Below are 11,272 nucleotides of genomic sequence, written 5' to 3'. Positions count from 1 at the left end.
TCCCCTACCGCCAAATCCTGCATCCGCCCCAGCCTTTGGCCTTTAAACGAATATTTAATTAAATGCTGGCACTAAATGTGGTGTTCTCTATTTAAAATAATATGATACATTATGCCATTTTAAAGTTTTATATTTCAAGCGTTGTGGAATGGTTTACTGTATGCTGTATATATCATGCCCTGTACTCGTTCTACCAGATCTCATTAAAAAAAATCATAAAAACGTCAATATCTTACACTATAGCACAAGACTGACTCAAAATGGCTTGGATCAGCCCTGTGTGACGTGGTACACTTATGAATACAAGAATGCACAAACTCAAAATGAGTGTGCTATGCATATACAACACTTTTTTAAAAATAAGAACCAGTAAAAGTTTACTCAGGCTCAGTGTTCACATTCTTTGGCCGATTTTCTTGTGTTACACACTTTTCATAGAAAATTATTATTGTACAAGTATACTGGAATGTACAGAGGTGAAAGTGGCCCTGGAAAAAATGGCCCCTAAAAAAAAAAAATTTTTGAGCAATTTCAGCCTCAGTGTTCCTATAAAACGTGTTCTTATAAAAATTTAAAAAAAATAAAAAGTGTACCGTAGTATCAAAGGCAATGCAACTGGGAAACGATTAAATTCACCAGCCACGAGGAACATTATATTTAAATATCATGAATCAATCCACGAGATCCAGGGAGCGTGACGGCGGTGGTACTGAGCGGTTGGAACTGGTAGTGGTGGAAGTGGTATATGTGTACGGTCCGGGTTGTGAGCCAGGTTTAAGCGTGGGTAAGATGCGATTACATATCGATATGTCAGCTTGTAGGTGGGCCTGTGTTATCAGACCAGTCCCACGCATCTCGCGGGAGTCTCACGCATTTAACTTCTACCTCACGCCCTCACCCGAGGCATATGTATTCTCAGAATTCCTTCAAATTATATTTTTTTAATGTGCTATTTTCTCAAAACAAGGATACAACATGTACAAACACGACTATCGGCGCTAGCGATCCCGTAGCGATCGTCACAGTGTTCGACGCCGCCTCAGCAGCCCGAAGCAAAGGATATTCAAGGGGAACTTTGTATCAATGTAGGGCTATTCACTGTAAAGTTGTATGTTATATCGACGCTTGATTGTATTGTGACTTCACGCATGATTTTCCAAAAATGCCCATCTCAAGCAAATCCAGAAGAAATCTCAAGCAAGCCATTGGTGTGAGACCCTTGACAGGTCTGTGTTATGGATTGTAGTTTTTGTCAATAAATGTTCACTGAAGTCTGTGGTATCTTACAGATTCTCATAAATTTTGAATTTCATTTTATTATTCAATGTAAGTAATTTCTTGTACTGTACGGTTGCTTCTTTCAAGTAGCCCAGGTATAAATTCCAGTTTGGACCAGTTGAAAATCCCAATTGGTCCAACTGGAATTTCAACTGGTTTAGCTGGTCTTCCAAACTGGTTTAACTAGTCCAGGGTCTATCCAACTGGTTGAACTGGTCCAACCGGTTTTACCAATGTTCGAACTGGTCCAACTGGTCTATTCAAGAGGTCCAGTTGGTCCAACTGGTCTATTCAGTAGGTCCAACGGGTCTACCCAATAGGTCCAGTTGGTCCAACTGGTTTATTCAGTAGGTCCAACGGGTCTACCCAATAGGTCCAGTTGGTCCAACTGGTCTATTCAGTAGGTCCAACGGGTCTATCCAATAGGTACAGTTGGTCCAACTGGTCTATTCAGTAGGTCCAACGGGTCTACCCAATAGGTCCATTTGGTCCAACTGGTCTATTCAGTAGGTTCACCGGGTCTACCCAATAGGACAAGTTGGTCCAACTGGTCTATTCAGTAGGTCCAACGGGTCTACCCAATAGGTCCAGTTGGTTCAACAGGTCTACTCATAGGTCCAGTTGGTTCAACTGGTCTCACCATAGGTCCAGTTGGTTCAACTGGTCTACCCAATAGTCCTTGGTCCAACTGGTCTACTTAATAGATCCAGTTAGTCCAACTGGAACAGGTCAAAACGGCAACACTTTTAGACCAGAACGGCAATGGACCAAAACGGCAATAAGTCAGAACGGCAATAAACCAAAACGGCAAAACTTCCAGAATGACATAATTGGCAAAAATGGCTAAATAAAATACTACAGGCCTAGGCCTAGAGATATAAGCCGAGGGCGTACACTAATCATTAGTTATTGTTATAAAAATGTATACTGTACATAAATGCGGTTATACAATCGCCTAAAATTGCAGAGAAAAAAAATTAAAATACGAAGAAAAAAGTGTATGCACTTGTATTTACGACGTTGTCTTATAATTATCAATAGAAAATGATCCATTATAGTAACGTACACGTCAGCACTTGATGATGGCGAAGTTGTTGTTGTACCATAAATGGACCCGCTTGCATGACATTTTCAGTTGACCATAAACAGTAGGCAACACAGTTAATAATTAAATCACCGAATCAACAATAGTTTGCTTAAAACGCCTTTTTTTTTAATTAAAAGTTTATTGAAAGTAACGTTCCATGGGCGTTACCTTAAAAAAAACCCTCATGATTTCGCACCTTATTCATGAATTCGAACTTTAAGGTGCTATTAACTCATATTTACATCGGTTTGATGGTTTTATTTTAACTGCTGTTACTAATATAACAACAGAAGTACAACTCAAATCAAATTAACAGACCATTCTGATTCAATATTTATTTTTGTATATCATCAGTTTGGTTTATTTCTCATCTTCAAAACATTGTACAAAACAGATAAAATTCGCACAAGACAGGACAAAAAACTCTTACAATAAAGATAAGGATGGTCTATAAAAGATTTCTTTAAGAAGTAAAAATTCGCAAAATAAGGTGATTTTATGTGATTTATAACTACTTGACCGTGATTTGAAACCAGTGTCAGTATAATCTTAGGTAAGCATGTGGTTAACATAAGCAAGAATTTAGCCAATGAAACTGTTTATCATCTTGATGCCTTCCGACAAAAAATGACCCTACCGGCGTCACCACGGCGTCCCCACCGATCGATCTAACGTGACGTTGTTATGTGGGTGTTTTATAGATTATTGAGAATGGTAATATCACCGAAAAAATAGATAAAATGACAGTTGAATGACCAACAAAGACAACTGAAGACAATAGTTCGTCATTAGAACTATTTAGTATAACTTTATTCGGAAAATTAATCTCAAAATCGAGTTGCCGTCCCCGGCGTTGTCAGTGACGGCGTATGATTTGTGTGCGAATTTTACCAATTATCGCCTAAGCAAAAAATAGTTGATCCATGTAGTAAGCCTACCTTGCAAATCAACCCAGAAACCCGGTAGTTTGTTGATTGTTTAAGCGTCCCTTCGCTGCAAAAATAGTGTTTTGGCAGTTGCGTCCCCGGTGACGTCGTGAGGGCATGGTGGAGGCTGGTTACGACTTGGTGGCACATCGATTGAGTATTTTCATTCATCTGGCCATGTAAGTCAGTGGCGTATCTAGATGTCTTGAAATGGNNNGGGGGGGGGGGGCTCGATAATCAGTTTAGGGGCGCATAATTCGCAAAATACGGTGATTTTAACTACTTGACCGCGAGTAATTTTTTAGTGGGCGGGGAGTATATACGCCACTGATGTAAGTACAGATTCATGCTTATATATTACACACCTTTATAGCAAGACCCTGCAAGTCTACCCATACACTTAAATTAGTGTAGAAAACTAGATGACGTCGGTACGATGTTTCTTTTAAAAAAAATAACAATTACGATGAATATTCTCAGAATTCTAAAATGGACGGAACTATAATTAGTATTTCATACAAATTGTAAATAGGAAGAAAGTATTATCGTGCATGATAGGAAGGTAAAACGTTCCCAACGTCAACACAATAAGAGAGGTACGTAGCGTCCCGATTGTCATGTGCACGTCAGTGAAATCAGGTGATTGAAGATAATTTCGTACGTGCCGTCTTGATCCAAACAACTTAGTGACGCCGGGGATGAGAACTCGTCCAGTACATTACACATGCCATAACAAGGTATTGTATGTACAGTAGTTTAAATTTTAAGATTTGTGCCAGAATGCTTCTAATCGACTCTGACGTATTATTTCCCTTTCACACAGATCTTTTTGGGTTGTGGCCACTTTCGTTTCTGAGACCCTTCAGAAAAATTTGCAGTCCTGCCAAGTATGGGGTGAATGGCTCGGGATTATCCGCTTCATCCCCTACAAACGTCAAAGGTCTAGCATTCACACAGGCCTCGACCTCATGTAGGCCAGTTTCTGATTTTATCTTTGTGAGACAATCCGATCCCAACGAATTTTTTTTCAAAGCACCCTTAACTGACCGTAAAAGCCTCTCCCACCGTCCTCCCTACCAAGGTGAACGAGGAGCAATATATCTCCATTTTGAAGCTTCAGTACTCAAGCATACTGAATTAACTGTTTTTCTGTGCCTTTAAATGTTTTTGCGTTATCCAAGTACAGTAAAGTATGGTGGGTCACCCACGTCTAGCTACAAACCGTCTAATAGCTAGCACACAATGCTTCTGTGACATAAATTCTGTAAGCTCTAATTGGATAGCTCTGACTACTGCACATGTATACAAGAGGATATAAAAATTCACCTTTGAGAAGTCCACACAAAATAGAGGACCTGCTTAGTCTAAACCTGTGACTGTAAACAGGGGTGCCCGTTGAACTCTCATATCTGGCAGCGAGGCCGTTATTTGGTTGGAAGCCTACGCATCAACCCTTTGACATGGTATACAAGATTTCTTTACTGCCTTCACTATGCGTCTGAGACCAACAATCCATAACTCATTTCGAATCGACATTATAACTGTCTCTACTCCAAAACATGAACTTTGGGAAATAGAATTGGATGTTTCTCGCGAAACGAGAGAATGATATAAACGACCACCTACTCTTAAAAGCCCATCATTTTCAATGAATGGATTTAACTTGTGCCAGAGTGACGATGATTTTGGGACTGACTTGACTTGGCACTTCCATCTCTGAGCCATAAAACAATTTCAGCATGTGATTGATCAACTGTGTTAATTCCTCCTGCGACAAAACACCTGAACGTCTTTCATTACTGTTTTTCAAATTACTTACGAACTCCAAGACCCAACAGGTTATTCTAAAAGCCTTGTCAAATTTATTCCACCTCTCTCCTTCCAAAACCTTACTAGGAGGGATCCACTTAGTGGCCACAGGCATTACAGTTTTTACTTCGGGTCCCAAAAACTGTTCCGTCTCCTTTGTAGGAACTATCTCATTGACTGGAATATCAAATGGCCTGCGCAACCAACATGGCCCAGCTAACCACTCTGTAGAAAAAAAAACCCAGCTTCTCAGCCAATACACATCGGGTTTGCAAATCCGCTGGATTTCCCTTCCCTGGACAGTGTGACCAAAACAATTTGCTTGTCTAATTGCTGAATTACAGACACCCTATTAGCTACAAAGGTCGTCCACCTAGAGGGTTCAGGGGCGGATGTAGAGGGGGCCGGGCCCGGCGCCGCACCCACCCCCTCCCTCTTTTTGGAAAGTCAAAAAAGGTAAAAAGATAAAAAAAGAAAAAGAAAAAAAATGATCGCCCAACAGGCCTCAGAGGTTATTTTCGGGCGTCAAGTTTCGCGTCTTGACAAACATGCAATTCATTTCTTGTGATGTAGAATGTAGACGGTGTAGAATGTCGTTTATGGGAGTGGGGGAGGGGCTGTCTCTTATACACATCTAGATGTGTATAAGAGACAGTATATATTCAACAGTGTTAAAAAAAACACTGAACAAAGAGTCAACGCCCATTTTGTATTTTGATTATTCGGACAATTTATTTTGGTTCTGGTTATTTTTTGAATTGAATTGTGTTCCAAACTTGTTTTTAACATGATTGAAGAATCATTGAAGCTTTATGTAATTTAAAGGAATGTATTGTAGGCCTATACGTGCTCATTTACATATGACCATGACAACGAAAGGAAATCGAAACTATTTTATAGAAAAACATTAAAGTGCAACCAAATGGGCTTTAAAACAGCGTTTATTGTTTGTAACGGTGGCATTGCGGAAGTGCATTTTGAAGTATTAAACAATGAACATCACCGAGGTAGCATTGTGAGTATTTCTTTCACGGTAAAACACCCAGGCTTAATACTATTTTATCGTGACCGAGTATGGATCGATTGACTAAATGTATCCTTGTCCTAGCTTGGAAAATAGCAGTAGTCGGAGCACAGTGTCCTTCGTAAGTTATTTTATCAATTGTTTTTCTTTCTTTTGCAGAACAATTATAAGTTAATGTCATCATCATTATTTTTATCATCATCATTCATCATCATAATCACCATTATTGCCACCATCATCATAATCATCATCATCATTATTACTTTATACAAGGCAAAATTACACAAATTTAATACTTTGAGAATGGGCAGACGTTTGCTATAAGCACGGTGCATTAGTGTTGTAACGATAGTGATATATGTAAGTTTAAAGTCAGGCTCCGGAGGAAAAAATTTTTTTGATATGTTGTAGAATTGATTTTTCTAAGACAGAAAAAAGTTGTTTGACGAAAAACTGGTGAACGGTGAATGAGATACAGATTTTTTAATATTTAAAAACTGGGGGAAAAAAGGGCGTAACTGCCCATTTTTACACCTTATTCCCCCAGTTTTTAAATATTAAAAAATCTGTATCTCATTCACCGTTCCCCAGTTTTTCGTCAAACAACTTTTTTCTGTCTTAGAAAAATCAGTTCTACAACATATCAAATTTTTTTTTCCTCCGGAGCCTGACTTTAACAGAAAAAAGAGTTCTGCTACATTAAAAGGTAAATGGGAACCGAGGCTGTCGTTTGGAATATGGAATTACCATTTTTCAGAAATAGCGGGGAATACCGCTCCTCTCACTAAAACGACAAAGACTCGATCACTATATTATGCCTATGCTAAAATGTATTTTGTTATTTTTTAGTGGATTTGCTTGTTCAGGTCCGTCGTGTATCCTAATATACCCTACAAGTAATGGTTGGAAATATAGAAATACAAACGGAGACATTCGTATTGCAGGTATGAACAAAACATGAAATTATTTCGGGTTTTCCTGTTTTGTAAACACAATAATGGAGAACACGTTTACTCAAAGCATATTATTCGTTTGTCACTAATAAACGCTGAATAAACCTAATATCTAAACAATGGAAAACACGATTGCTCAACTTTAACTTATATACCCTAAAAGTGGACCTTGTATTTTCATTTTATAAGCTCACTTAAAGGACAGAAAAAACTAACGTCAAGATGTTCTGTTAACTCACTGTGAGTCTTAAAAAGTCGATTTCAGATTTTTTTAAAAATCTCAACACTCCTCCCTCGCTAATGGAATGCAATGTAAAATGATTCATTATTATTTAGCTATTTATAAATAAACTTTTAAAAATGAAGAATGGAGGCCCACCCATGTCACCCTGTATTTGATCGAAATTTTCCATCCATTTACACAATTGACATTTACAATAGGCCTATACCAAATTATAATCCTACCTGTTATCTTAATACAGAATATAATGTAGGACTGTTAAAAATAGTTTATTTTCTCTTATTATTAAATTTATAGTATAGTATTGTGTTACGTTTAATGTAATGTATTTTATATTTTTGTTTAGTTCGATTGTTTTGCTACTTTTAAAGAATAATATAAAAGAGATGATATCTTGAATATATAATGACCGAAACTGGTATATGCGTCCATAATTTATAATTACTATAACGAGAGTTTAAAGAGTATAATTATTCTCATTTTTACCTTACTGTTTGCAGCTTTAGGCAATGTCTCTACATCACCAAACTGCTACAAATTTATAAGAGTGAACAGAAAAGGCCAATCATGTGTTGATGCTCAGCGTGAATGCGAACAAGCAGGTGGCAACATCACCGAAATAAACAGCATTGACGAGTATGAGCGTTTGACAAAAAACGTGCTAAACATTATAAGTGTTTTGGAAGTTAGTACATTCAGTGTTCACGTCATAAACCTGCCACTTGATCACATACGTATAGGATGTGCAACAATTACAGTACAAGATGGATATTTTTTTAATAACTTAAATATTAAAAATACCCATTGCACCACAACCCACATGGTAAACACTATTTTCTGCGAGCACACGGGTAAGTAGTTAGTCACAGGTGTAGGGTGAGATGAGGTGGGTAAAGTTGAAAGAGGCAGGTTGAAACACGTAGGCCTATATTACTTCATAATGAAATGTTCTCGTGAATGCTAAGACTGACATCTGGTAATTTCTTTTTACAAATTTTAGAATTGTTGCCCAGGTATCAGGGGAGGAAATGCTTTATCAACCAAAAATTAAAAATATAAATTGCGATACATCTCGTATTGTAAACTATATGGTTTAGGAGTGCATGGGTTACTAATTGGTGAGGGTGAGGGTGGGGGTTGAGACAAACATTTTTTGGCCTACCTCAGCATTAAAATAATGTTTTCCTTTGATTGACGTTTATGGGAGTGGGGGAGGGGGGTTGGGTTGGGGCTGGATTGTTGCTGTTCCAACGTCTGCTGTCTGTTAAATACATCGTATAAACCCTGCGTCTATGAAATTAAGAGCAAAAAAAAAATTTAAAAAAAAATGACTTAGTTTACTTTTTTTGGCAATCCTGTCTGGTATATTATTTGTGTACCTCTAATTTTCCAATTTGTTTGCATCGGTTCTTAAAATTGTTTTCACTTTTGTTTTGTAATGAAGAAAAACAATTAATAGACTGAATGATACACTAAGTAATAGACCACATAAAACAGCACAGCTTATTTTTGTGCACCTTATTAGTGCCGGTATAATGTGATCTGCATACTTAAGTGATTTATGTCATGTATTTTTTATATTTCTTGTAATAGAACTTATTTTAGGTTAAAAGAAACAACAAATCAAACAAAACTGACATAATAATGTTTTTATTTTTCTTAATTATTTTATAGACGTGCATACGGGAATTTGTTCTATGCCAGGGGCCACCGAAAAAATGCTAAAACCAACAATATCGGTTCATCAGACAAGTCATATTTGGTCTAGGTCTTTCACTAATTTTTTTGTTACAGACAAGACAATATCAGGACACACTCCAACTGAATTTACACATTCATCAAAGGAAACCCTATCAGAAATGAAAGTGGGTCCTAGCTTGCGGATTGTTGCTGTTATAATGTCGAGTGTCGTGGTCACAATCGCAATCATTTTACTAAGTTTCTTGCTTGTCCGACACAGACAGAGAACAACAAAACCAGGGTAATAATGATATCAAGTTATTCTGTTAGGACGTCAACTAAACGATTATGATTTGGTTATTTCTATGGTTATTGTTATAACTATAATTATGATTATGGTTATGATTGCCATTACCATTGTAATTACAGTTGTCGTTGTCACTGTCAGTGTCGGTATCGCAAGGCATCGTCATCATTATAAATATTAATATTATAAATATTTTATTATTTATAGTATATTATCTACACTATATATTATTATTATTATTATTATTATTATTATTATTATTATTATTATTATTAATATTATATTATTATTAGGCCTATTATTATTATTATTATTATTATTATTGACATTATTATTGACATTATTATATAAAATTAGCAATACTCCTTTTACATACATTTAGTGGTTTATTTAATATAGTATACCAGTATCTAATAATAACATTACCACTTATTTTTTACCACACCTTGTAAAATATTTTTGTAATTTTGTAATTTGGTGTAGAGGGACCGTGTTTTGTAAACGAAATTATTATATTATAGTATATTCTGTAGGATTTACTGAAATAAAAATAATTGAATACACCCTCATAAAACCTAAAAAGAAATAGGGCTAATCTAGTAATTTCGAAACAATTTATACCACACACAGATGTTATTATAAACAGCACAATATACATTGGAAACCACTCTGGGCCAATTTTTGCTGGTCAAGCCTTAAAGAATTGGTACTTATTTTTATACAGAAATGGCAAACCGGTAGATAAAGTTGAATATCAGGACTATGTATAGCTGAAGGTACACACGAATATGCTACACATAACTATGTTGTCCAACACCAGAAAACTACAGCTGACGAAGTTGTATACCAGGATGTAGAAGATATCGATAACAATGAATACGATGATACTGCAGTTGAGGTGGTGTACCACGATACCGCAGTTGAAGTGCTATACCAGAATTCAAGTAAGGACTAAGCTGAAAGAAGAGGTTTGAGTACAGGATTTAAAGAATCTCATTAACAGTTATGTTACTTACCAACTAAAAAATGAGATTTAAGATGATATATTGATAGTCGAGAAATAATGTAAATATTATAAGATCAATTTTTTTTTGGTAAAAATACTGTCTAGTTAGGATGAATGATGTGACATTTCCTCTAGAATATACTAAACATTGATCTGTATAAATATAACTTTAGCTTAATTTTTTTTTAAAGGAAACAAGTTTCGGGCACTAGACTAGGGCTGATGCAGGATTTGGCGGTAGGGGGTGCTTGAGAATCCACACCACCTCAGGGCCTCCATGGCTGCGGGGCGGATCCAAACATTTTCTGACGGGTGGGCACATTGCCAATATGGAGTCCTAGATGGCGGGAAATGAGCTTTCCCGACTTCTGCTGAGGTGTCTTTTAATGTCGACTTTTAAGTCCTTCAAAATTCAAGGTTTCTCTCCTCTTTAAAACAATTCCATGAATCAATGAACCCCAAAGAGAAAGGTGGGTTCGGGTTCTCCCCGGGAAAATATTGATTTCTAAATGGCGGGAAATGATCTTTCCCGACTTCTGAAGTGTCTTTTAATGACTTTTAAGTTCTTTAAAATTCAAGGTTTTCACCTTTGAAAACAGTCAGGTAAATATTTCTTATTCTTATTACAGTAAAATAGGCCTATTATGACGTGTGTACGGGTATACATACGTTGCATACGTATTATTTTTTTCCATGAATCGATGAACCACAAAAAGAAAAGGGGGTCGGGGGTCCTCCCCCGAGAAAATGTTTATCCCTAGATGGCGGGAAATGAGCTTTCCCGACTTCTAATTTTCTTATTGCAACAAAAAACAAAAAACAAAAAAACAAAAAACAGCTCACAGGTCCTGAAAAGGTGGATCTATAATTCTTTTTATTTTTTTATTTTTCATTTTTTTTTGCCTAAAGGAAGGGGATCAAGACCCTGATCCTCCAGATCCACCAATGTGATTTGCGAGAA

The 11,272-nt window shown here is 36.7% G+C and overlaps 1 protein-coding gene across 5 annotated transcripts; it reads left to right on the top strand.

Moving 5' to 3' along the window:
* Window positions 1-6,089: 6,089 nt before the first annotated feature.
* On the top strand, window positions 6,090-10,703 carry LOC117120148. 5 transcript variants are annotated; one of them, XM_033265171.1, is made up of 6 exons: window positions 6,090-6,245; window positions 6,974-7,068; window positions 7,819-8,003; window positions 8,993-9,299; window positions 10,030-10,249; window positions 10,503-10,703. In XM_033265171.1, exons 1-4 carry the CDS (start codon window positions 6,175-6,177, stop codon window positions 9,041-9,043), a joined length of 402 nt encoding a protein of 133 aa, XP_033121062.1. In that variant the 5' UTR covers window positions 6,090-6,174; the 3' UTR covers window positions 9,044-9,299; window positions 10,030-10,249; window positions 10,503-10,703. The 5 variants fall into 5 exon arrangements, with proteins under 5 accessions (XP_033121062.1, XP_033121060.1, XP_033121061.1 ...); XM_033265169.1 differs by having other exon boundaries at window positions 7,819-8,169; window positions 9,113-9,299; XM_033265170.1 differs by having other exon boundaries at window positions 7,819-8,169; window positions 8,993-9,086.
* Window positions 10,704-11,272: the final 569 nt, after the last annotated feature.

Source organism: Anneissia japonica, unplaced genomic scaffold (assembly GCF_011630105.1).
Source record: "Anneissia japonica isolate Jap-2015-1 unplaced genomic scaffold, ASM1163010v1 scaffold401_len1656234_cov178, whole genome shotgun sequence".
NCBI lineage: Eukaryota > Metazoa > Echinodermata > Crinoidea > Comatulida > Comatulidae > Anneissia > Anneissia japonica.
The sequence above is the reverse complement of the archived record's forward strand: the minus strand, read 5'-3'. Positions and strand labels throughout refer to the sequence as shown.